The sequence below is a fragment of the Hyla sarda genome, chromosome 12 (assembly GCF_029499605.1).
Source record: "Hyla sarda isolate aHylSar1 chromosome 12, aHylSar1.hap1, whole genome shotgun sequence".
In the NCBI taxonomy this organism is placed as follows: Eukaryota; Metazoa; Chordata; class Amphibia; order Anura; family Hylidae; genus Hyla; species Hyla sarda.
Window position 1 is genome coordinate 67,751,318 of NC_079200.1, and position 27,450 is coordinate 67,778,767.

The 27,450-nt window shown below is 46.8% G+C and overlaps 1 protein-coding gene across 3 annotated transcripts in view; it reads right to left on the reverse strand.

Annotated features, from left to right (window-relative positions):
- KCNK1 (potassium two pore domain channel subfamily K member 1) overlaps positions 1-18,842 on the reverse strand; it is a 40,176-nt gene extending 21,334 nt beyond the window's left edge. Inside the window, exons 1-2 of one of the 3 annotated variants that reach the window (XM_056548479.1) lie at positions 18,822-18,842; positions 7,018-7,397 (exon numbers count right to left, since the gene is read on the reverse strand). In XM_056548479.1, the coding sequence (XP_056404454.1) occupies positions 7,018-7,384 (367 nt within the window). In that variant the 5' untranslated portion in view covers positions 7,385-7,397; positions 18,822-18,842. Of the gene's footprint in view, positions 1-7,017; positions 7,933-17,559; positions 17,689-18,821 lie in introns of those variants that run through there. The other 2 variants (XM_056548478.1, XM_056548477.1) reach the window with 2 other exon arrangements.
- Positions 18,843-27,450: the final 8,608 nt, after the last annotated feature.

The window sequence follows — 27,450 nt, forward strand, 5'->3', positions numbered from 1 at the left end:
ACATTACATTTTTTTGAATACCCCCAAGGCATGTAATAGTTCGGTCTACTACGCTATTCCATTCATCATTTTGACCTCCGTTTAACCATGACCCTCAATGGACATGTTTACTGTCTATATCAGCAGCTTTTCTAACAAACACTGTAAACATAGGGTCAAAAATTGATGTGAAGGGGCCTAAGCCTCTAATGTGTCATACTGTCTCAGGGAACCGCACAGACATATAGCTGAGGATTTGTGCAGGGACTATTGAGATAATCTGTATCATTAGAGAAAGAATAATCCTTTGGTGAAATAGCAGCAGTCTATTCCCACATATGAAATATCTCTGCACACAATATAATCCCTAAGATTACGAGATACAACAATTGGCGTCTCCACTTACATGGCGTCACCCTGCAAAACAGGAACCAGGAAGAGAACATGAAATACTTGGGATGTTGGTTGGTTTATCTCTAGCTGATAAACATCCTGATCCAACTGCTGTAAAACCCGTCCTAGCGTGCATTGAATCTTCAGCATTAAAGGGGTATTCCAGGAAAAAACTTTTTTTTTTTTTTTTATATCAACTGGCTCCAGAAAGTTAAACAGATTTGTAAATTATATAGGCACTATATAGGCACTATTGTGATCTTCGGCGCCTGCCAGCGCCCCAGCCATCAGTGACTGCCACCGCTCCCACCCGGACTCTACTGGACCAAGCCGCCTATGTTTGGAAACGCTGCACAGAGGACCTAACGCAACACAGACACCCAGGCATTGCGGGAATTACACCTATTGAGCGGGTTACCATTACAAAGACCGGTAACACAATCTTTAATTACCACAGACTGTTTGATATTGCATGCAAAAGGGACATATCTACCCTGAATATCCATAAGAGCAAAATAATTAATTAACATATCTTGCTTAACTTGCTTGTTTGGTACAGTTCCCATTTTTTGTCATAAAATAGAAGCTAATCTTTTACCAGTATTATTGTTCTAATTATCTTATGTAAAAACTATATTGTTAGGTTGCTTTTATTATGTATGTTCTTCTCACAAGGGCCCTGTGAGAAGTACCTAATTTTACTCATATTTTTAATAAATTACTAATTATTATTGAAGCACGATCCACGATTATTTATTTTCATTTACTCACCTAGAAGGTCCGGGCTACATTTAGTTTTTTAGATTTGTAAATTACTTCTATTAAAAAAAATCTTAATCCTTTCAATAATTATCAGCTGCTGAAGTTGAGTTGTTGTTTTCTGTCTGGCAACAGTGCTCTCTGCTGACATCTCTGCTTGTCTCGGGAACTGCACAGAGTAGAAGAGGTTTGCTATGGGGATTTGCTTCTAAACTGGGTGGTTTCCGAGACACGTGTCATCAGAGATCACTTAGACAGAAAAGAACAACTCAACTTCATCAGCTCAAAGTATTGGAAGGATTAAGTTTTTTTTTAATAGAAGTAATTTACAAATCTGTTTAACTTTCTGGAGCCAGTTGATATATTAACAAAAGTTTTTTCCTGGATAACCCCTTTATTAGAATGCTTAGGCTTGTAGTTTTACATTGGCCATGGTGATAGCAATATGGCTGCCATTAAAGATACTGCCATCCTGCTTTCTCAGACCACTGAATGGCAAATCTAGTTATGTAGTAAGAAACACCCTGTGCCAATATGACTGCAGCTGTTTATATAGCTGGTTATGTTAAATGTGGAATTACTGCAGTATGTGTCCCTTAGGGAAAGCTACTGCTCGGATTGTCTTACATCCTGACCTACAGATACAGGAATGGTCAGATGTTCTGCAGAGTCTGCACCATCTGCATTGTATAGGCTGGATGGGAGCAAAACATACAAAGCAGGAAAGGACTCTGCACAGTGTAGGATGCGAGTGGAGGTCACAGCACTGACTGGACACAACGTGCTAACAACACGGGCCCTGCCAGTAGGGTTGCAACCTGGCCGGTATTTTACCGGCACAGACGTTATTTTGGCCACCCTGCCGGTATTTTTATATTAAAAATACCGGCAATGCAATGACTGGTACTTACCTAACCAATCCTCCAACTCCCTGAATGTTGCACCATAACCTATATCAGTGTTTCCCAACCAGAGCGCCTCCAACTGTTGCAAAACTACAACTTTCAGCATGCCCGGACAGCCAACGGCTGTCCGGGCATGCTGGGAGTTATAGTTTTGCAACAGCTGGAGGCACTCGGGTTGGAAAACACTGACCTATGCTATATACTACTATATAGTCCAACATGCTGGGAGTTGTAGCATTTGTTTGGGGCAGCTTCTGAACCACAGGCTATATCAGGGCATGCTGGGAGTTGTAGTTAGTAACCAACTGCAACTCCCAATTTTAATGAAAAAAAGCGATCAAAAAGTCCCATCAAAACAAAAATAGTACTGTTAAAAACTACAGATCGGGGTGCAAAAAATAAGCCCTCATACAGGCCCATATAAGGAGAAATAAAAAGGTTTGTGTATGTGTATCCTGTGATGTCACGCATCTATAATTCCCTATGCAAATTAGCACGGCCTGTATTTTTTTTTTTGCAAGAAAGGTGGCAACCCTACCTGCCAGAGCAGGAAAAACCTGCAAACCTCTGTTCACCTGCAAACCTCTGTTCACAAAACAACAATTAGAACTACATATACCAGCACTGCCATCAGCGTTTTCTGAAGTCATGTGATGGGGTGGAGAAGACTTAAAGGAGGATTTGCCTATTGGGAGGACAATCGCAGACACACAACTTCAAGTCTAAACAGTGTGATCATAATGGGTTGAGTGGATGGCATGTGTTCTTAATAAAAGTGTGTCCGATCGTCAATGCTGAGTCCTGTAGGCTGGATGTCCTTCTCAGTATCTACTATTCTGCGAACATTTCAAGATTTAACCCCTTAAGGACTCAGCGTTTTTTCGTTTTTGTATTTTCATTTTTTCCTCATCACCTTCTAAAAATCATAACTCTTTCAATTTTGCACATAAAATTCCATATTATGGCTTATTTTTTTGCACCACCAATTCTACTTTGCAGTGATGTTAGTCATTTTACCAAAAAATGCACGGCGAAAAACAGAAAAAAAATTATTGTGTGACAAAATTGAAGAAAAAATTAAATTTTGTCAATTTTTGGGGCTTCCGTTTCTACGCAGTGCATTTTTTTGGTATAAATGACACCTTATCATTATTCTGTAGGTCCATACAGTTAAAATGATACCCTACTTATATAGGTTTGATTTTGTCGTACTTCTGAAAAAAATCCTAACTACATGCAGGAAAATTTATACATAAAAAATTCTCATTTTCTGACCCCTATAACTTTTCTATTTTTCCGCGTACGGGCCGGTATTAGGGCTAATTTTTTGCGCCGTGTTCTGAAGTTTTTATCGGTACCATTTTTGTATTGATCAGACTTTTTGATTGTTTTTTATTCATTTTTTTTATGATATAAAAAGTGACCAAAAATACGCTATTTTGGACTTTGAATTTTTTTTGCGTGTACGCCATTGACCGAGCGATTTAATTAACAATATATTTTTATAGTTCGGACATTTACGCATGCGGCGATACCACATATGTTTATTCTTATTTACACTGTGTTTTTTTTATGGGAAAAGGGGGGTGATTTAAACTTTTATTAGGGAAGGGGTTAAATGACCTTTATTAACTTTTTTTTCCACTTTTTTTTTGCAGTGTTATAGCTCCCATATGGGGGCTATAACACTGCACACACTGATCTTTTACCCTGATCCCTGCAAAGCCATAGCTTTGCATGGATCAGCGTTCTAGGGGCTCAACTGCTCAAGCCTGTAGCTTAGGCTTGGAGCAATCAAACGCCGATCGAACACGATGGAGCAAGGTAAGGGGTCCTCCGCTTGCATCTTAGCTGATCGGGACATCGCAATTTTATTGCGATAGTCCCGATCATTCCGACTGAGCTGCCGGGAAGCTTTTACTTTCGTTTTGGACACGGCGATCAACTTTGATCGCCGCGTCTGAAGGGTTAATAGCACGCACCAAAATGATCTGTGCCATGTGCTATTAGCCCAGGGACTGACCCAGTATGATGCAGGACCCCATTTTAAATACTGGGACCGGGTGCAGGGCGTACAGGTACGCCCTGCGTCTTTAAGAGGTTAAGACCCTTTCACTTTTTAACATATGTTTATGTTTTGGTGCTAAAATAAAAATGTATCGATTTTTCTTCATCACTCTACACTCATTATCTCATACTGAAAAAGTAAAAATAGAAGTTTAGACATTTTTGCTAATTTTGCTTGGATATAAGTATTCAGACCCTTTGCTATGACACAATTTTGCTCTGGCTCCTCCGATTACTCTACACTTCCTACACCTTGATTGGAGTCACTTGTGGTAAATTCAGATGATTGGACGGGATTTGGAAAGACAAAGCCATGTCTATATAAGGTCTCACAGCTGACAATGTATATCAGAGCAAAAACCAAGTCATGAGGTGGAAAAAATGGGCTGTAGAGCTTAGAGACAGGATTGTGTGGAGGCACAGATCTGGAGAAGGGGACAAAAACATTTCTGCTGCACTGAAAGTTTCCAAGAGCATAATGGCATCCATTATTCTCAAAGTTTGGAACAATTGGGACTCATCCTTGAGCAGGCTGCTCCGCCACATTAAGTAGTCAGGGGAGAAGGGCCTTGGTAAGAGAGGTGACCAATGACCGAATAGTCACTCTGGCTGAGCACCAAAGATCCTGTGTGGAGATGAGAGAAACTTCCAAAATGTCAATCATCACTGCAGTGCTACACCAATCTGGGCTTTATGGTAGAGTGACTATAAAAGCCTCCCTTGAATTTGCAAAAAATAAAATAAGCACCTAAAGAACTCTCATACTGTGAAAAAAAATATTCTCTGCTCCGATGTAACCAAGATTTAAGTTTTTGGCCTCAATTCTAAGTTACATGTCTGGAGGCCCAATACCATCCCTACAGTGAATAAAGGTGGTGCTTTTCAGTGGCTGGGACAAGGACACTGGTCCACTGACGGTCCCCATCCAACCTGACAGAGCTTGAGAGGATCTGTAGTAAAAAAAAAAAGACAAAAAATCCCCAAACACAGGTATGTAAACCTTATGGCCATCCCCATGAAGATTGGAGGCTGTTGCCACTGCCAAAGAGGGCTTCAACTTAGTACTGAATAAAGGGTCTGAATACTTATGTCACTGCAACATTTTAGTTTTTCATTTTCAATAAATTAGCAAAGATTTCTCACATTCTGTTCTCACTTTGTCATTATGACATACTGAGTACAGAATGATGGGGCAAACTTATTTTTTTTATTTTAACACAAGTCAGCAATATAAAAAATGTGAAAAGAGTCAAAGGGTCTGAAAACTTTCCATTTTTCGTGCTCCATATTCTGGGTGTAATTCTCGATATGTGTGTATATATATATATATATATATATATATATATATATATATACTGTTATTTTGTATATATGAACATTTCACAGTGCTGCTTATCTTGTTACTGATATACATTCTAAAGGTTAAAGTCTATGACAGTATCCTGTATATTTTTATTGTTGTGGGCGTGGTCACAGATAAATAGTCCACTGGTCACGTACACTCCAGAGAACTCTCTTGATCAAAAGAACCAATCATATTTAAGATTCTATTTTTCTAGTGCAGTAAGAAAATGGACACATCCCATTGGTTGCTATAATATATCTTCCTACTTTTGACCCAATCTGCCTATTCATTCACGAGACTTCACTGTCACCTCCAGAGCTGTATTCATAATCCAGCTTTTTTTCTGCTACCAGAGAACAGAGGCTGGGTTCACACTATGTTTGGCAGTAGTTCAGAATTATACATCAGGATTCCAGCAGAAAGGTATGCTGACCTATACTATAGCATACTCACAGTAGGCCCATTGAAATGAATGGACTGAATAGAGTCAAAAGCACACTAATCCACACTTTTAAATCACTCAGAATAAAAGTATACATTCAGAAAATGGATAAACTGAATGATCCCACTGTGGTTGTGGTTGCTGTGTTTTTGTATATACAGTATATATAAAACTGCTGGGAGTGCATTAAAGGGGAACATAACATGAGATCTTATCCCCTATGCACACGATAGGGAATAAGTGTCCAATCATTGGGGGGTCTGACCGCTGGGACCCCCCAGCGATCTCCGGCCTGGCGCCCCGGTGTTCTGACCATTTTTTGTTCAGAATAGTGTCTCTTCTCTTTCTTGAAGAGGCCATGGCCGACACGCCTCCTCCATGCATCTCAATTGGAGAGCCGGAGATACAGCGCTCATGTATCTCCGGCTCTCCCATAGAGATGCATGGAGGAGGCGTGTTGACCACAGCTTCCTGTGGATGTCAGTCTCCATGCACAAGGAGAGCCGGGCAGAGGGCAGGAGATCACGTTTGTCAGACCCCTCTTATCTAGGGGATAAGATGTTATGTACGGGAGTTCCACTTTAAACATAAAAATTAGTCATACTCGCCTACCCCGCTCTTGGCCCCTGCTGTCACTGCTTCTTTCTGGTTCTGAGACCAGTCTTCTCAGCAGGAATTGCCCACCCAGTTACTGAGTGAAGCAGGACACCGCTGTGGCCAGAGAGAGGCCAGTTCCTGCTGAGACAACTTGTCTCTGAATCAAGAAGCTGTGAACAGTTGGGACCAGAAGGTGTCCAAATGGGTAAATTATGACTTATGTTTAACATGTTCCTGCCATATATAAAAATAATTATGTCCCTGTACAACCCCTTTAAGGATAAGGATTAGTTGGTCAAAAATGAAAAATGAAGGTTAAGGTAAGGGTATAGGATTTAAGAAAGTTTTGATGCTCATTGGTCAGGATTGGGGAAATGGATCTACAGTTTTAGCTGTTCTTAGGGTTACGGGGTAAAGATTTGGAGTTATTGGGGGGTTGGTTAGGTATTTGGGTTAAAAGTTGAGGTCAGGATGTCTAGTGCCAATGTCACCCACTCACCCTTCATAACCGTGTTCATTGACCCCCATACCTGTGGTGGACAACACTGTACTGGCGAAGAACAACGACGACATGAAATCCCAATTCCAATTTCCAGACGCGTTATTCAATACAGACACCCCATAGTTGCTGGCCTCCAGAACTTGTCCCAAAAACACCTCCAGCTGTTCTTCGGACATACATTCATTCTCACTTAAGAATCGCCGCTTCAGCTCCTGCAAGTCTCTTCGGAGCAGATCTTCATAGGGCAGCTCCACAGAGGAGAACACAACCGCCCCAAATATCAGATAGAGGATGTAAGTGACCATCAGAAAACCAAAATACCATGCTGGACGATTCCTGTCCATCAGCCGGATGCACTGGCTACTGGCAACGGACTGCAGCATGACGATGTTCATCGGTCAAGGACTCCTGTGAAAAAGTAAAGTTGCCCTGGGTCAGTCTTCAGGTTCAACCATTGCTAGAAGCAAACATCACTGCTTGGCTACTGGGAACCACGGAGAAGTGAAGAAACCTAATGCTGGACCTGGGAGTTCTCTGTTCCTTTCTAGTTTCCTCTGCTCTCTTTCTATTCTGTGATAGAATTACACAAGATGCTTGTAGCTGATGTGGCAGCCGCCTCTCCTGGGTTGGCTTCGTCTTCCCACCCTCTCAGGTAATAATGACATGCAAGCTCATTTTTCCAGGGCAGCTGCAGATTGTAATGTACTGCAACCCACAGGGCGGACTCGACCTACAATCCTCTCTGCCCTCTAAATAAATATTGCATGCCTAGATAGAGAACAGAGAGAGGTGGAGGGGGTAACCCGGCACAGGAGGAAATGTGAGCAACGCAGATCAATGACTCTCTATGCCACTCCTCTTTGTTGGCAAGCCAGTTCTGCTGGTTCAGGCATGTGCTGTCTGTACACTGTACCTTGAACAAGCAGCGACCATTGGGGATTTCTCTGTCATCTGCCTTTTAAAGAGACACTAACGTGATAAAGTGACAAAGATTTCTGACTATATTGCTGTGACTTTTTAAAAGCAAACATGCGCTCCAGCATTCTAGACTTATCAAGGGACATTTCTGAAGTAATTTCTTTTTGCTTTGATTTATGGGACACATTTATAATGTTGCACGGGGGGTTGATAAATTTGGAACACGCAAGCAAAAAATTCATATTTCATAAAGCAGCAACCACTGCAAAGTTAAAAAACTAAAATGTGTACCCAAATCATTTAAGTCAAAATCACTTTAGCAAAAAGACATGCAAATTTTGCGCACACAGAGACATTTCTGTGACTTTTCTTCTAATGGTGCGTTCCCACAGAGCGCAAATTTTACGGCAGCAGCGGGAAATACGCTGCGTATCCCTTGCTCACTATACACACAGGGCTTTCCGGCGGCAGCCCTATGTGTGCAGTGAGTTTTGGAGGCGGGGCCGCGTGCCGGCGTGTCTGTGGTGCGCGGCCCCGCCTCCAAAACTCACTGCACACATAGGGCTGCCGGCGGAAAGCCCTGTGTGTATAGAGAGCGAGGAATATGCAGCGTATTTCCCGCTGCTGCCATAAATTTTGCGCAGCGTCAAATATGCTGCGTATACGCCCTGCGGGAACGCACCCTTAATCTGTTGCTAAATCCCCAAGCCCCCCCCCACCCCATTGTTACTTTTCATATGCACTCTGCACTTTACATATCTAGTTCTGACAAAGCCGTTCCTTCTTCCCCAGAGGATGACATTGAGCTTTAAAGGGGTACTCCACTAGAAAACATTTTCTCTTAAATCAACTGGTGCCAGAAAGTTAAACAGATTTGTAAATTACTTCTATTTAAAAATCTTAATCCTTACAGTACTTATCAGCTGCTGTATGCTTCACAGGAAGTTCTTATCTTTTTGAATTTCCTTTCTGTCTGACCACAGTGCTCTCTGCTGACACTCTTTTTTTATTATAAAAGTACAAAACTTATACAAAAACACAAAACAAGCTTAACCAGCTATAACATAAATAAGAAATACACTGGTACCAAAGAACAAAAACAAAACCCTGCCTAACCGGCCAGCCCAGCTTTACAAAAACCTAAAATATGCCAACCCACCTAACCGAACCACACTCACACACATAACAAAAATGAACAAAAAAAAAAAAAAATAGCGCTTGGCTTATCAAAATATGAAAATAAAATTTAGCACTACCTGGCTACAACTCAAAATCATCCATATTCGGGAAACACAAACAAAAAAAAAAAAAAAAATAAATAAATAAAAAAAAAAAAAAAAAAAAAAGAAAAAAAAAAAAATTATAAATTAAAATTAAAATACAAAAGCACAACTTGGCTTAGCAAAATATAAACATAAACATAAAATTTAGCACTACCTGGCTACAAAAAAAAAAAAAAAAAAAAAAAAAAAATAACGTAACAACATGAGAAAATCAAGTAAACCACGTAACATAATAACTGGTCCGACTGCCATGACTACTGTAATGCTGTAATATAGAAACAAAATGAAAACAATATATAAACAATATACATACAAAATCACATGAACATAATAATATAGTATTTAACTAAAAATAAATATATATACACTAAAGAAAACCTACAAAAACAATAGAAAACCCTACCAAAATCCCTACACTAAAACTGTACCCTCTCCCACACCACCCCTCCTGCACATGGGTCAGAGTCCATACCGTTCGTACACAAAGTCCTGTCCCTAACTGACCCATGTCAGGTCCCCAAAAGAAAAGCAAACACCACCACCCACAAATACACCCTCCCCACCTAGCACTCCTCCCAACCAACTTACACACAGACTTATACATACTAACATATACACACTAAACCAAAGCTACCTTTGGCCCAAGTTTGGTCGCCTGTAAGCCCTTCATACCATATCAGCTTAAAACAAAACAAAAAGCTAGCGTGTGCATGCATTAGCCCACCACCAGGAAGAAAGATGGCAGACTTGATACATCAAAATAATTTTAAACTCTTTCCCTAACTCCCCCCTACAATTTTCCCTAATTCTATCCCTCCATTAAAACTGACCCTGCTCTCACCCTATCACTATCCCTATAACACTGCCCCTAACCAAAATAAAGGTACTCTACCTAAAAAGGTCTAGTACCTAGGGCACATCAAAAGAAAAACCTCTCCACAGGAGAGAAGCCCTACTGGTACCAAGACTGCCATACTCCAAAGACCTGATCTTCCCGAGGTCACCGGTGATGTTCCTACAGACCTCCACCTCGGAGAGGACTTTCTGTTGGGTCGACACTAAACACCGTGCGTTCCACGTGTAGTACCTAACCACTAAACTAACTAAGAATAAAGTGCCCCGATCTCGGCCACCCAGGTTCCTGAATGCCCCATAAGCCCACTCCGGATAGGTTAGGCCGGCAAGTTGACTCCAGCCGATGGAAGCGCCCACCCTGTTGTAAACCCCTATATTAAAGGGACAATGAAGCAGGAAGTGGTCCATGCTTTCCAGCGTGTCCCCGCACTCTTCTCGGGGACATCCCCGGTCATCAGAGTTCCTGCACTTCAGGTTGTCCCTTACATATAGCTTCCCCTGAAAGCAGCGCCAGGCCAAGTCCCAAAACTTCTGGGGGATCCTTTTCATGTTTAAAAGGTACAACCCCACCCTCAGATCCCGACCTGGGCAGTCCCTGAGCGCCAGAGGCTTCTGGAAATGGGTCAACAGAACCCGTTTGTCAAGGAACTGCCTTGACTGGGTCCTGATCTCCCACACTCCCAGACCCCACCGACGTATCGCCTTCAGAGTCGGGGTAGCATAAGCCGGAAGATATCCATGGGGCGTGCGGAGGTCCTTCACTCGCCCTCCTCTCTCCCATTCCTGGAAGAAAGGCCGAAACCATTCCCTGCAGGAGAGTACCCACGGAGGAGCCCTCTCTTTCCAGAGGTTTGCGATGTTAGCTTTCAAGAAGGTGTTCGTAAAGAACACCACAGGGTTTACCATAGATAAACCCCCTAGTCTCCTCGTGTGGTACGTAACCTCCCTCCTGACTAGGTTCATCCTGTTCCCCCATAACAGTTGGAAAAACAGGCTGTAGATCCTAGTGTAGTAAGCCTCTGGCAAGATACATACGCTGCCCAGATAGATAAACAAGGGGAGCAGGTACGATTTGATCAGGTGTACCCTTTCCCTGAGGGTCATAGACCAACCCTTCCATTGGTCCACCTTCTGAGCGGCATCCTGGAGCTTACCATCCCAGTTTTTGGTGGGATAATCATCCTGGCCGAATGTGATGCCTAAGACTTTTGCTGATTCTTGGGGCCCTGGAAGGGTGTCCGGGAGATCAAACGTGGGATCCCCCCCTCCCAGCCAGAGACTCTCACACTTATCCCGGTTGATCTTAGACCCGGATGCCTCCGAGTAGCGGTCCACCTCCGACATCACCACATCGACCTCCTCCTGTGAGGAGACGAAAATAGTGACATCGTCAGCGTACGCCACCACTCTCTGGGTGACATCCAGCTCCGCCAGACTCATCCCGACTCCCGCCAACGGCCCACAATCTACGCTCCGGACGAAGGGATCGAATGCAAACACGTATAAAAGCGGGCTCAAAGGACAACCCTGACGGACTCCGGACCCCACCTCAAAAGAGCGGCCAGACCAACCGTTCACCAGCGGGAAACTCTCTGCCCCTGCATACAAGATCTTAAGCCAATTAACAAAAGTACTCGGTAAGCCATATCTCAGGAGGACGGACCAGAGGTACTCGTGGTTCACCCGATCAAACGCCTTGGCCTGATCCAGGGACAGCAAGTACCCCTTCCAGAAACCCGCACTACTCCGCTCCACTGCCTCCCTGACACCAAGGACAGCACTTAAGGTGCTTCGGCCTGGAACAGAGCAGTGCTGAGTCCCCGAAAGGAGCCGGGGTGCAAACTTCACCAGCCGATTAAACAGTATCTTGGCCAGAAGCTTCCTGTCCGTATTGAGAAGAGCTATGGGCCTCCAATTCTCAATTCGGCTGGGATCTTTACCCTTTGAGAGAAGAATCAGGGCTGACCTCCTCATTGACTTCGGCAGAGTGCCCGAGGAGAGACACTCATTGAATACCTCAGTCAAGAGGGGAGCTAAAGACTCCTTAAAGGTCCTGTACCACTCGGATGTTAAGCCATCCGGACCTGGCGACTTCTTAGGGGCAAGCCCCTCGATCGCCAGTCTCACTTCCTCTTCCCTGATTTCTTCTGCCAAAACAACAAGAGAGGGGTCTACCCCTGGCTCAGGAATGGTTTCAGCCAGGAAAGCCGACATCCTGTCTCGATCTAGATCCTTCCTTCCCAAGAGGTGCGAGTAGAAGGATCTGACGACCTCCAAGATCCCTGATCTGGACCGATTCAGAGATCCCGTACTATCAATCAGTCCTGAAATGACTTTACTACTCACTGACATCTTACAGTTTCTGTAAGGGTCGGGCGAGCGGTACTTCCCGAAATCCCTCTCAAAAACCAAAGATGCGTGCCTATCGTACTGACACCTCATCAGCAAGGATTTCACTCTGGAGATATCCTCTCGGCTACCTCCAGTCGAGACGAGAAGCTCGAGTTTCCTCCTCAGACCCTGATACAAGCGATACCTGTTCAGGGACCTGAGGCTCGAGAGCTGGCGGAAGAACCCCGCAACCCGCTTCTTGAATATCTCCCACCACTCTGACTTACTACTACAAAGGTCCAGTAAAGGTACCTGACTCTGAAGAAAATCCTCAAAGGACTGTCTTACCTCCGCTTCCTCCAGGAGGGACGAATTCAGCTTCCAATAACCTTTTCCCATCCGGGGGGTCTCTGAAACATTCAGGGAAAACAAAATCATACAGTGATCGGAGAACTCCACCTCAACCACGGACACTGCGGAAGAGACGGCTTCCTCCTTCAAATAAAACCTATCTATTCTAGACCTGCGACTACCTTGATGATAGGTGAAACCCGCGTGGCCCGAGGGGCTCCGGATGTGGGCATCCTCTAGGCGAGCTTCTCTAGTTATGCTAATCAGTGCCACACTATCGCAAGTCAGCGGACCATTGGAGCCTCTCCTATCTTGGGACCTCGTGACATTATTGAAGTCCCCTCCAAAGATCACCTGCCGACTCGTAAAAAGAAAGGGCTTAATCCTCATAAAGAGATCTTTACGGCCCCGCTTAGTTTGCGGGGCGTAGATGTTAATGAGTCGGAGCTCTTGTCCCTTCATGAAGACATCTAAGATCAGGCACCTCCCCATTTCTAATTCAATAACCCGTCGGCATTCAACAGGAGCGGTAAAAAGGACCGCCACCCCACTATACGACTCAGCCGCAAGAGACCAGTGGGAGGGGCCGCGCCTCCACTCTCTCCTGGCTTTTACCAGGGAGGCTAGATCCGACAACCTGGTCTCCTGCAGATACAAAATGTCGGCTTCAACACGGCCGAGAAAATCAAAGGCTGCAAATCTAGCCGTATCCGACTTTATGCTGGCACAATTAATAGATGCCAGCGTCAATGGGGTGAGTGCCGCCATACAGGGTGATTGAATTAGATGGCCTCACCCTTTATTTCTTTTTCCCCTTCTTTTTAGCCCCCTCATCCCCCGAAGACGACGAAAGGGCAGGACCACTCTTACATCTTTTTTTAGACTCCGATTGGTCCATAAGGTCCCCGTGTCCGTCCGGCCCCGGTCTAGCCCTGCCCTCTGAGGAAGGTGCCTCGACAGGACAGGGCCCAGTTCCCCCCAGAGGCTCTTTCTCCCGAGGCACCCCGCCCTCACCTTCCCCCTCCAAGGAGGGGGAGGAGATGGTATCGAGGACGAGGTACCGGTTTGACAGGTCAATCAGAGGGGGGGCAGCCAGGCTTCCGCTTTGGACCTGGCCCGTAGTACCAGGAGCTTCAGAGGGCTCTGACCTCTTCTTTCTCCCTTTCCTTTTGCCCTTTTCTTTCTTTTTGGGCCTCACCCCACTTTCCTCATCCACACTTTCATAGTGGGAGGAATCGGAAGGGTCGGCCATATTGCTTTCCTCTCTGTGAAGTCTCCTGATCTCCTCATCCAGCACATTCTCCACCAGGGCTTCAGCAGTTACAGGGCCAGCTTCAGGAGCAGGGACTGAAGCTACCCCCGCCACCTGGGCACTCTCCAGCTCCCTACTCCTTCTACGATTTTCCTCCCGCCTTAGTTGGGCAGGGCCCTTTTTCCTCCTCACTAGCCCTGTTGCGCCCCCATCCCTGCCCGTACCCTCCCCAGCCGAGGCAACGTCACAGCTCTCCTCAGCTGGAGCGGCCGCCGCATGGGCGAAGGCGCTAGGACAACGGCTGAAAGGCTGTCCGAGGACACCACACAGGTGGCACCGGATCTGCCGACAGGATGCGGCCAGATGACCCACCCCACCACACAAAGCGCAGACCTGCACAGTACAGGCTGCGCTAAAGTGGGTGGGGCTGCCACACCTGTGACAGACCTTAGGCTGCCCCTGGTAGAAGACCTGGATCCTATCACGTCCAAGGAAGGCGGCTGACGGAATGTGGGCAACCGTACTCCCTGAACGCTTGAGTTTGACGGAAAACGTCCAGGCCCCGGACCAGATCCCGTGCTCATCCAAGTTTTTCTTGGGCATGTCCGTCACATCCCCATACCGTCCGAGCCAGGTCATGATATCATAACAAGAAAGTGACTCGTTACGGGTCAAAACGGTCACCTTCTTGACAGCATTCTGACGGGAAATCGCCTTTACGGCGAACTCCCGCCAGCCGGGCTCGTTTTTTGCCACTTCGTAGTTCGACCAGAAGAGTTCAAGACCCTCCGGCCGAACGAAACTGACATCAAACTCAGACGAACCATAGGGGTGAATCAGAGCAAAGATGTCATTCGCCCTGAATTCCATCTGCAGGAGGAGCTCAACCACTTTTGCGCGAGGTGGGCACGCATCCTCGCCCCTCCAAATCAGACGAACCACATTCCTACGGTTATTGTCCTGCCCGGATGTCGGGAGAGACCAGACGACCTCCCCATTCCTCTCTCGGAAAGCCCCCAAACCATGCCTCTCTATCCAGAAAGACAGGTCGACCTCACCCCTTCCCTCTACCTGGATCGACCTGTCACCCCTGCGTAGAGCCTCCAGGAGGCGCTGTTGCAAATGGCCCCCAGGGCCGGACGGAGACGAGGACCCCCCTGAACCCCCGGCAGTGACATTAGCATAGCTCCTAGGAGCAGTCACTACCGGGGGGGCAGCCGGACCAGACCCAGAACCAGAACCATCAGCATAACCACTCACACCACTACTCCCATCTTTATTTACATCCATACAAGACCTCCCATTCATACCACAACTACTCCCACCATCCTTCACTCCACTGACACTCCTCTTATCCACAAGACTTCCACACTCATTCTCACATCCTGCACTCTTATGCTGACTAACAGATTCTGGGCTGGCTGGGACTTGTAGTGTTGCAGGTTTTATCACACTTTTCTTTTCTGGCTTAGCTGCCGGGGTCGATTCTGATAGTTCCTTCTCCTTGGCTGAAGTCACTTCCGGAGTCCGGGGCTGCATCTCCGGGCACACCCCAGCTCCTCCCACAGTGCCAGCACCTGCTTTGCCCGACTGCACGGGCTCTGTGGATGATGCCGGCGCACGGACACTCCCCCCCCTCACGGAGGAGTGCCCCGCAGCGCCCACAGAATACACAGTACTTGGAGGACCGCCCCCCGAGCACACAGACCTACCATTCTCCTCCACCGGCACCCGGACACTCCCCCCCCTCACAGGGAAGTGCCCCGCAGTGCCGGTAATGCCCACAGCACTCAGGGAACCGCCCCCCGAGCACACGGCAGCATAGCTTACCCCGCCACTGCCCACCATGAGCCCATCCTGCCCCTTCCTACTGGCAAGATGGGTGGGCTTCATATCTATTGCGTCCGCAGCCTTTTCTGACGCCATGCTGTATCCCCTATGCTGGCTCCGTTCCACCACAGAAACAGAGTCTGGCAGTCTGGGGGACCCAGCAGCCTGAACCAGCTTTGCAGCTGGCCCAGACTGCTGGAAAGGAACAAACACGTACTGCACTGTTTCCTGGGTCTTTTGTTTCTTTGCCTTACGTTTCACCACCACATCCTCACACTGGTCGTCCCCAAAGGTAAAGTTCTGGAGGTGGGCTGGGGACTCCTGCATAACAATCGCCCTTAATAAACCCCCAGCCGCACTCTCCACATCATCCTCCTCACTATCACTTGATGGTAGTGCCACCTGTGCTGGCTCGATGTAGCTGTCTTGGGTGTCACAGGGAGTAGCTACAGGAACAGCATCCATCTCCACCACTTGTGAATTTTCTTCCACCTCCTTTACACCTTCACCACCATCCTCACTTTCTTCACCGCCACTACTCTCCCCATCATCCACCTCCTCCTTACCTGGGGATTTCATGGCGGCAAACCGGTCTCCATTCACCAGCTTCTCCTTTAAGAGACCGCTCCCCTCAAGTATCTCTGCTCTCCTCTCGTCCAGCTTTGCAATCTCACTCTTCAGAGCCGTAATCCTCTTTTTCAGCTCTGGCCTATTCTTTTTGGATGCTGTGTTCGCCAGGTTCTGAGCAACACGAAGATCCTCTCTGGCCATCCTCATCTCCTTGCCACACTGGTCATATTCCGCAAACCGTGCGGCCATGCGGGAGCAGTATATTTCGCTTGATTCCTTGGGCCCTCTCTCAGCCCACATTTCCAAGCTTTTCCTCCGTGCCTTCCTTCCACCAGATTTCTGGCTTGCACCCGTTGCCGGGGGAGCAGAGCCTGCATTACTGCAGACTCTGCCAGATCTTCTCCCCCGGGCCGGAATGGCTGTTGCTGTTTGCTCCCCACCCCCCGCCAGCCTTGAAGAACGGGAGGTGGAGGCCCTGGGCTCCATGCAGGGAGGCTCTCCCCAGGAGCCTGACACACTCCTGGGAAGGCAGATGGATCACCTGCTCTGGTCTGATCTGCTGGAAGTTTGTGGAGCTCAATAAGGGACACACCCGCACGCTGCTCACACTGAACTGTTGTGTTCACAGGAAGTGCTCTCTGCTGACACCTCTGTCCATGCCAGGAACTGTCCAGAGCAGGAGAGGTTTGTATGGGGATTTATTCCTACTCTAGACAGTTCCTAAAATGGACAGAGGTGTCAGCAGAGAACACTGTGGTCAGGCAGAAAGGAAATTCAAAAAGAAAATAACTTTCTCTGTAGTAGACAGCAGCGGATAAGTACTGGATGGATTAAGATTTTTAAGTAGAAGTAATTTACAAATCTGTTTAACTTTCTGGCACCAGTTGATTGAAAAAAAATGTTTTCCAGTGGAGTACCCCTTTAACTTATATTTGAATGACAAATCTGCTTATTTCTGCAACGATACATCTTTCGCGTCTGTATGCTGCCAGAACGATTTGCAGTTTTGTTTCCCCGCTCTTCTGTTCACACCCATGACAGAAATGACTCAGTAGTGGAAGTTTCCGATTCAGAGCAGAACATTCATTCTCTGTTGTGGTCATAGGGAAGTGATGCAAGAGCCCAATGATTTTATAAACCTACGGGGGAACAACAAGTCCCAGTGTGGATGGATTTTTACCTGTTTTGCTTTACACAGTACACTCAAATAACCAATGGCCATTCAGAAATTCTAAAACTGGTAGTTTCCTTATACAGTGGTCCCTCAAGTTACAATATTAATTGGTTCCAGGACGACCATTGTATGTTGAAACCATCGTATGTTGAGACCATAACTCTATGGAAACCTGGTAATTGGTTCTGAAGCCACCAAAATGTTATCCAAAAATAGGAAAAAGTGAGGATTAAACAAAAATAAGTAGATAACTAAAAGAGATAAAGCAAATCCTTACATATAAAAGTAAGAAAGATCTGCTGAGAGCTGTAAATCACTGTCTAGGTCAGTGTTTCCCAACCAAGGTGCCTCCAGCTGTTGCAAAACTACAACTCCCAGCACAGCCTTTGGCTGTCCGGGCATGCTGGGAGTTGTAGTTTTGCAATAGCTGGAGGCACCCTCTTTGGGAAACACTGGTCTATGTAGAGGACAGGAGCTTCTTCAGGGTCCTGTACAGAACACACAATGTCCTAAAAAAAAGGAAAATGGAGCCGCCCTCACCTGATGCCCAAAGGAGCAGCTAACCCTGGCACAGGTAAAGAGTACAGAACATGTAATGCCTCCCTGCACTGTAGGGGGCACTACCAGACACCAGTCAGTGCATGCACTTTAGGACTAGAGGGGTTTTACCAGTAAATGTCCATTCTGATTGGTCGGTTCTTCCAGCCATTGACACCTTTCGCAGATTCTATAGCATTGTATGTTGAGTCTGGTTTCAAGTTACAATGGTCCAGAAAAGACCATTGTATGTTGAAACTATTGTATGTTGAGGCCATTGTAAGTTGAGGGATCACTGTATATAACTAGATAAGCTGGGACTTAAAATACGCATAGGGGAAGATTTATCAAAACCTGTGCCGAGAAAAAGTTGCACAGTTGTCCATAGCAACCAATCAGATCTCTTCTTTCACTTTTGGAAGGACCTCTCCAAAATGAAAGTAGCAACCTGATTGGTTGCTATGGGCAACTGGTCTACTTTTTCTCTACACAGGTTTTCATAAATCTACCCCATAGTGCATATGTGACATAAAGTTGTGTTATTTGGTGGAATTTATCATTTGCGCAGATTCCCCCGGGAAGCACACAAAAAATAAAAATAAAAAATTCTGAAAAATTACATGATAATGCGCAAAATAAAAATGAACAGGGTATGTAATTTGGCAGGTGCACGCCATTTTATAAAGAAAATAAAAAGTTTTCTGCACTTCTTGTCACTCGTAAACATTTACCTCGTTTCTCTAGCCCAGTGTTTCCCAACCAGGGTGCCTCCAGCTGTTACGAAACTACAACTCCCAGCATGCCCGGACAGCTGTTGGCTGTCTGGGCATGCTGGTAGTTGTAGTTTTGCTATGGCTTGCAGCACAATGGTTGGGAAACACTGCCCCAACCTAAAAAATCTAAAAATCCTGTAGGATAGTGTGTAATCTGCAGGGATCTGTGATATCTGTAGGTAATGTGTGCAATGTGCTGCAGGCAGACAAAGAAGACAGTGTGCAGAGTTAACCCCTTAAGGACCGAGGGTTTTTCCGTTTTTGCATTTTCGTTTTTTCCTCCTTGCCTTTAAAAAATCATAACTCTTAAAATTTTGCACCTAAAAATCCATATGATGGCTAATTTTTTGCGCCACCAATTCTAGTTTGTAATGACGTCAGTCATTTTGCTCGAAAATCTACGGCGAAACGGAAAAAAAATAATTGTGAGACAAAATTGAAAAACCCCCCCGCTGTTTTGTAACTTTTGGGGGCTCCGTTCAAAGTTGAACGCCGCGTCTAAAGTGTTAATAGCGCGCGGCACCGCGATCAATGCCGCACGCTATTAGCCACAGGTCCCGGCCGTTGTTAGAGGCCGGGCCCGACCTGCTATGATGCGGGGCCACGCCGTGGCCCCGCATTATAGATCGGGAGCAGACACATGACGTATCGGTACATCATGTGTCCTTAAGTAGTTAAAGGGGTACTCCAGTGGAAACCTTTTTTTTTTTTTTTTTTTCCAACTGGTGCCAGAAAGTTAAACAGATTTGTAAATGACTTCTATTAAAAAATCTTAATCCTTCCTGTACTTATTAGCTGCTGAATACTACAGAGGAAATTATTTTCTTTTTGGAACACAGTGCTCTCTGCTGACACCATGACCACAGTGCTCTCTGCTGACATCTGTCCATTTTTGGAACTGTTCAGAGCAGCAAATGTTTTCTATGGGGATTTTCTCCTACTCTGGACAGTTCTTAAAATGGACAGAGGTGTCAGCAGAGAGCACTGTGGTCATGATGTCAGCAGAGAGCGCTGTGCTTGTGATGTCAGCAGAGAGCTCTGTGTTTCAAAAAGAAAATAATTTCCTCTGTAGTATTCAGCAACTTATAAGTACTGGAAGGATTAAGCTTTTTTAATAGAAGTAATTTACAAATCTGTTTAATTTTCTGGCACCAGTTGATAAAAATAAAAATAAAATTCCACCGGAGTACTCCTTTAATGGCTGGAGGATGTTTGAGGATTAGGTCAGGGTGACGCACGGATATGAATATTCTGGGTGTAACTGATGATGTTGACTGGGAAGGTTCCATGTCACACAGCTGGAAGGTGTCTAAGATGAGATCCTCTGCAGTATCTTACAGCCCCATACTAGTATTTACTCTATATGGAGGAGGGGGAAGACATCTGTTTCTGGAGGGTCTTACATTCTGATCCTGTTGTGTCCGCCGTAATAAAAGTACATCCTAAAATGACTTGCTGTAAGTGGGTGTAGGTTCTTTACATATAAAGCGAGACTCCAGTCATAGTGAATAACACCATGAATGGTATCTAAAATATTCTCAGTTATAAGTTGAAAACATTTATAAAATGACACTTCATAAAACTCTTTATATTAATTTCACTATCCCTGCCATCATACTGCACTGATGAATAATATTGTGTACGAGCGATAAAGAGAAGTACAAGTGAAAACCTTTCTGAGCAAATGGGTGCCTGTCTGAACACAGTGCTCTCTGCTGACACCTCTGTCCACGTCAGGAACTGTCCAGAGCAGGAGAGGTTTGCTGTGGGGATTTTCTCCTACTCTGGGCAGTTTCTGACACAGACAGAGGTGTCAGCAGAGAGCATTGTGGTCAGACAGAAAAAAACAACTCCACTTCCTCTGGATCATACAGCAGCTGATAAGTACTGGAAGAATTAAGATTTTTAAATAGAAGTAATTTACAAATCTGTTTAACTTTCTGGAGCCAATGATATGAAATTTTTTTTCTCACCAGAGTGCCCCTTTAAAATACGTAGCTCTGAATTTCTCTGAACACAAACTGATCCACGTCGTAATGCATTCTACCACATTTAACGATTTATAGCAAAAGAGATCTAAATTTTGGATGTTTATCAAACTATTTGTCATGATACTTATCAGAGTTTGAACATTTTCAGCAGCACCAACTTGCTTATGTCTGGGGAACCTGAGGTCAGCAGCACCCATTGGAAATAGTGCTGGAAAAGCCACTGCAATATATCCCACAGTTGTCTCACTTTGATTCAGGGACCAAGCAACTGGGTTTACAATGTCCACATGTAGACAGGATTTTTCGTGCTGTCAGTCAAATAGATGAATGTGTGGCATGTTTGTGACCAACACTAGATCATCTGTTTTGATTGTTTTGATTCATTCTCGTCATCTGCCAAAAATATTCCCATTCTCAGCCAGTGATTCCAGTTCTTGGTGATCTATTTTTATGTCTCGATAAAACCCGCCATTATTCTTAAGGCAGGGACGTCCACAGAAATTTAGGGGGGCAGGAAGCTGATATATATAATTATATAAATGCCCACATAAGTATGCCAGACTGCCCAGGGCACTTATAGGAGGAACATCAAAAGGAAAGGGGCTCAAGCCCACTTTCTAGTCAACCTGTGCACGTCCCTGTCTTCGGGTATTCTAATGCCGCCATCACCCTCTGCCTGTTGATTAGGAAGTCAGTGTAGGTTTCTTCTGATTGTTTTCTGATTACCAACAGAAATGACAGAGCCTTTGGATCTTTTGACTTTGCTATTGTTAGGATTCGGCAGGCTGGAGGTGGATCCTCTGTGTCAGAGAGGGATTGGCGTGGACCGTACCGGTGGACCGGTTCTAAGTTGCTACTGGTATTCACCAGAGCCCGCCACAAAGCGGGATGGTCTTGCAGCGGCGGTAGCAACCAGGTCGTATCCACCTGTAACGGTTCAACCTCTCTGACTGCTGAGACAGGCGCGGTACAGAAGGACAAGGCAAGAGCAAGGTCGGATGTAGCAGAAGGTCAGGGCAGGCAGCAAGGGTCGTAGTCAGGGGCAACAGCAGAAGGTCTGGAACACAGGCTTGGGACATACACAAAACGCTTTCACTAGGCACAAGGCAACAAGATCCGGCAATGCTGGGAAGGGGAAGTGAGGTTATAAAGGCGTGGAGCAGGTGGGAGCTAATTACACTGATTGGGCCAGGCACCAATTAGTGGTGCACTGGCCCTTTAAATCTTAGAGAGCTGGCGCGCGCGCCCTAGAGAGCATCCCTGCCGGCAGTGTCAGTGCAGCGCTCCCGGTCAGCGGGTCTGACCGGGGCGCTGCAGAGAGGAGAACGCCCCGAGCGCTCCGGGGAGGAGCAGGGACCCGGCGCGTGGCGTAACCGTATCCCCCCCCCCCTTAGGACTCCCCCTCTTTTTGTCAGTTTGTCCCTTCATACGAGACGAGACCATTGGGAGCGACTCTTGAGTTTCCTTCCGGATGATAGAGAAGTCCTGGGTAATTTCATCAACGACAGGCAATCCAGAAGAAGTGGGAATGGGGAGGGGGGGCAGAGGGTGAAGCTTGCCACGGGGCAGAGTGTTACCAGGAAGGGGGCTATGAGGAGGCAAAATCTCAGCTTGCTTTTTGCTGAAAATATCCTGGTAAGCCTTGGGAGGGGCCGGTATGGGTGGAATCTCAGGAGTTAGACAAGTGGGAGCAGATGTGAGACATCGTTTGTGACAAGAAGGACCCCAATTTTTGATCTCCCCGGTGGTCCAATCAAGGGTGGGAGAATGACGTTGGAGCCATGGCAGACCGAGGAGGACTTCAGAGGTGCAGTTGGGCAGAACAAAAAATTAAATTTTTTCGTGATGCAGTCCAATGCTCATAAGCAGGGGTTCTGTGCGGTAACGCACAGTGCAGTCCAATTTTACTCCGTTGACGGAAGAAATGTAGAGCGGCTTGACGAGACGGGTCACTGGGATGCTGAACCTATTAACGAAAGAGGCCAAAATAAAATTTCCTGCAGAACCAGAGTCCAAAAAGGCCACAGCTGAGAAGGAAGAGTTGGCAGAAGGAGAAATCCGCACGGGCACAGTGAGACGTGGAGAAGCAGACTTCACACTAAGAGACGCCACTCCCACATGAGCTGGGTGCATGCGTGCATTTCCCAGACGCGGAGGACGAATAGGGCAGACCACTAGGAAATGTTCGGTACTAGCGCAGTACAGGCATACATTTTTATCTCTGCGACGAGACCTCTCTTCATGGGTCAGGCGAGACCTATCCACTTGCATAGCCTCCTCGGCGGGAGGCACAGGGGTAGATTGCAAAGGATTCCGGGAGAGAGGTGCCCAGAGATCAAGGTCCTTTTTCTGGCGGAGCTCCTGGTGTCTTTCAGAAAAACGCTTGTGGGTGGCCAAAAGGATAAGTTCAGACAGGTTAGCAAGAATTTCTTGTGCGGCCAGTACATCTTTGATGTTGCTGGATAAGCCTTTCTTGAAGGTCGCGCAGAAGGCCTCATTGTTCCAGGCTAGCTCAGAGGCGAGGGTACGAAACTGGATGGCGTATTCGCCTACAGAAGAGCTTCCTTGGACTAGGTTCAGCAAAGCAGACTCGGCAAAGGAGGCCCGGGCTGGCTCCTCAAAGACACTACGGACTTCAGCGAAGAAGGACTGGACAGTGGCTGTGGCAGGATCATTGCGGTCCCAGAGCGGTGTGGCCCATGACAAGGCCTTTCCAGACAGAAGACTAACTACGAAAGCCACCTTAGACCGTTCTGTGGGAAATTGGTCCGACAACATCTCCAAGTGTAGGGAACATTGAGACAGGAAACCACGGCAGAGTCTAGAGTCCCCATCAAATTTGTCAGGCAGAGACAAGCGGAGGCTAGGAGCGGCCACTCGCTGCGGAGGAGGTGCAGGAGCTGGGGGAGGAGATGGTTGCTGTAGCTGTGGCAGAAGTTCCTGTAGCATGGCGGTCAACTGCGACAGCTGCTGTCCTTGTTGGGCGATCTGTTGGGATTGCTGGGCGACCACCGTGGATAGGTCAGCGAGACTTGGCAGCGGCACCTCAGCGGGATCCATGGCCGGAACTACTGTTAGGATTCGGCAGGCTGGTGGATCCTCTGTGTCAGAGAGGGATTGGCGTGGACCGTACCGGTGGACCCGTTCTAGGTTGCTATTGGTATTCACCAGAGCCCGCCACAAAGCGCGGTGGTCTTGCTGCGGCGGTAGCAACCAGGTCGTATCCACCGGTAACGGTTCAACCTCTCTGACTGCTGAGACAGGCGCGGTACAGAAAGACAAGGCAAGAGCAAGGTCGGACGTAGCAGAAGGTCAGGGCAGGCAGCAAGGGTCGTAGTCAGGGGCAACAGCAGAAGGTCTGGAACACAGGCTTGGGACATACACAAAACGCTTTCACTAGGCACAAGGCAACAAGATCCGGCAATGCTGGGAAGGGGAAGTGAGGTTATAAAGGCGTGGAGCAGGTGGGAGCTAATTACACTGATTGGGCCAGGCACCAATTAGTGGTGCACTGACCCTTTAAATCTTAGAGAGCTGGCGCGGGCGCGCCCTAGAGAGCGGAGCCGCGCGCGCGAGGACGTGACAGCCGGGGACCGGGAAAGGTAAGCAGATTGGGATGCGATCCGCGAGCGGGCACGTCCCGCTATGCGAATCACATCCCCGCCGGCAGTGTCAGTGCAGCGCTCCCAGTCAGCGGGTCTGACCGGGGCGCTGCAGAGAGGAGAACGACGCGAGCGCTCTGGGGAGGAGCAGGGACCCGGAGCGCTCGGCGTAACAGCTATTTATTCTACTTCTTGTGGAAAATGAATAACATGGCAGAGTATCCAAATTGCCCTCCTCTAATTTTATACACAGAATGTCAGAACCCATAGGGTTAATCTGCGCTGAAGGTTCTTTTGTTTATTTTTGTTGCTACGATTATGCCCCTGTGTGTCTTGGTGTTGATTAGTGTCTGCCTATCAGAATATGCTGCAAGATACACAGGTGTATTTAACCCCTTAACGACAATGGACGTAAATGTACATCATGGTGCCGTGGTACTTAACGGACCATGACATACATTTACTCGCCGCCATGATCGCGAGCACCGGAGCTATCAGCAGCCAGGGACCCGCCAGGAATGGCGGACATCCGTGATCGCCTGGATGTCTGCCATTAACCCCTCAGTTGCCGTGATCAATACAGATCCCAGCATCTGCGGCAGTGCAGTACTTTGAATGGATGATCGGATCACCCGCAGCGCTGCCCCTCACCTGGCTCCAGCTGTCTCCCGGGGTCTTCTGCTCTGGTCTGAGATCGAGCAGACCAGAGCAGAAGATCACCAATAATACTGATCAGTGCTATGTCCTATACATAGCACTGAACAGTATTAGCAATCAAATGATTGCTATAAATAGTCCCCTATGTGGACTATTAAAGTGTAAAAAAAAGTTAAAAGAATGTCAAATAAAAAAGTTAAAAAATTAGAAAAATCCCCTCCCCCAATAAAAAAGTCAAACATAATACACATATTTGGTATCGCTGCGTGCGTAAAAGTCTGAAATATGAAAATATATTGTTAATTAACCTGTGCGGTGAATGGCGTAAACGAAAAAGAATATAAAAATCCAAAATTGCTGCTTTTTTTGTCACATTTTATAAAAAAAATTTTTTTTTAAGTAAAACCTAAGCAAAAGTGGTACTGATAAAAACTACAGATCATGGCGCAAAAAATGAGCCCTCATACTGCCCCATATACCGAAAAATTAGAAAGTTATAGGTGGTCAAAATAGGGCAATTTCAAACATACTAATTTTGTTAAAATGGTTTGAGATTTTTTTTTAAGCGGAGCAATTATAGAAAAGCATATAACGTGTTACGATTCGGCTAGCTGGATGTGGATCCTCTGTGTCAGCGAGGGATTGGCGTGGACCGTGTCGGTGGACCGGTTCTAGGTTGCTACTGGTATTCACCAGAGCCTGGCGCAAAGCGGGATGGTCTTGCTGCGGCGGTAGCAACCAGGTCGTATCCACCGGCAACAGCTCAACCTCGCTGACTGCTGAGAAGGCGTGGGACAGAAGGACTAGACAGAGGCAAGGTCAGACGTAGCAGAAGGTCGGGGCAGGCGGCAAGGTTCGTAGTCAATGGCGATAGCAGAAGATCTGGAACACAGGCTTTGGACAACACTAAATGCTTTCTCTGGCACAAGGCAACAAGATCCGGCAAGGAAGGGAAGGGGAAGATCGCGAGCACCGGAGCTATCAGCAGCCAGGGACCCGCCAGGAATGGCGGACATCCGTGATCGCCTGGATGTCTGCCATTAACTCCTCAGTTGCCGTGATCAATACAGATCACAGCATCTGCGGCAGTGCGGTACTTTGAATGGATGATCCGATCACCCGCAGCGCTGCCGCGGGGATCCGTTCATACAGCATGACAGCCGGAGGTCCCCTCACCTGGCTCCAGCTGTCTCCCGGGGTCTTCTGCTCTGGTCTGAGATCGAGCAGACCAGAGCAGAAGATCACCAATAATACTGATCAGTGCTATGTCCTATACATAGCACTGAACAGTATTAGCAATCAAATGATTGCTATAAATAGTCCCCTATGTGGACTATTAAAGTGTAAAAAAAAGTTAAAAGAATGTCAAATAAAAAAGTAAAAAAATTTGAAAAATCCCCTCCCCCAATAAAAAAAGTCAAACGTAATACACATATTTGGTATCGCTGCGTGCGTAAAAGACTGAAATATGAAAATATATTGTTAATTAACCTGTGCGGTGAATGGCGTAAACATAAAAGAATATAAAAATCCCAAATTGCTGCTTTTTTTGTCACATTTTATAAAAAATTTTTTTTTTAAAGTAAAACCTAAGCAAAAGTTGTACTGATAAAAACTACAGATCATGGCGCAAAAAATGAGCCCTCATACTACCCCATATACGGAAAAATTAGAAAGTTATAGGTGGTCAAAATAGGGCAATTTCAAACATACTGTCACGATGCCGGCTGGCAGGTAGTGGATCCTCTGTGCCAGAGAGGGATTGGCGTGGACCGTGCTAGTGGACCGGTTCTAAGCCACTACTGGTTTTCACCAGAGCCCGCCGCAAAGCGGGATGGTCTTGCTGCGGCGGTAGTGACCAGGTCGTATCCACTAGCAACGGCTCACCTCTCTGGCTGCTGAAGATAGGCGCGGTACAAGGGAGTAGGCAGAAGCAAGGTCGGACGTAGCAGAAGGTCGGGGCAGGCAGCAAGGATCGTAGTCAGGGGCAACGGCAGAAGGTCTGGAAACACAGGCAAGGAACACACAAGGAACGCTTTCACTGGCACTAAGGCAACAAGATCCGGCAAGGGAGTGCAAGGGAAGTGAGGTAATATAGGGAAGTGCACAGGTGATTACCCTAATTGGAACCACTGCGCCAATCAGCGGCGCAGTGGCCCTTTAAATCGCAGAGACCCGGCGCGCGCGCGCCCTAGGGAGCGGGGCCGCGCGCGCCGGGACAGAACAGACGGGGAGCGAGTCAGGTAGGGGAGCCGGGGTGCGCATCGCGAGCGGGCGCTACCCGCATCGCGAATCGCATCCCGGCTGGCAGCGGGATCGCAGCGCCCCGGGTCAGAG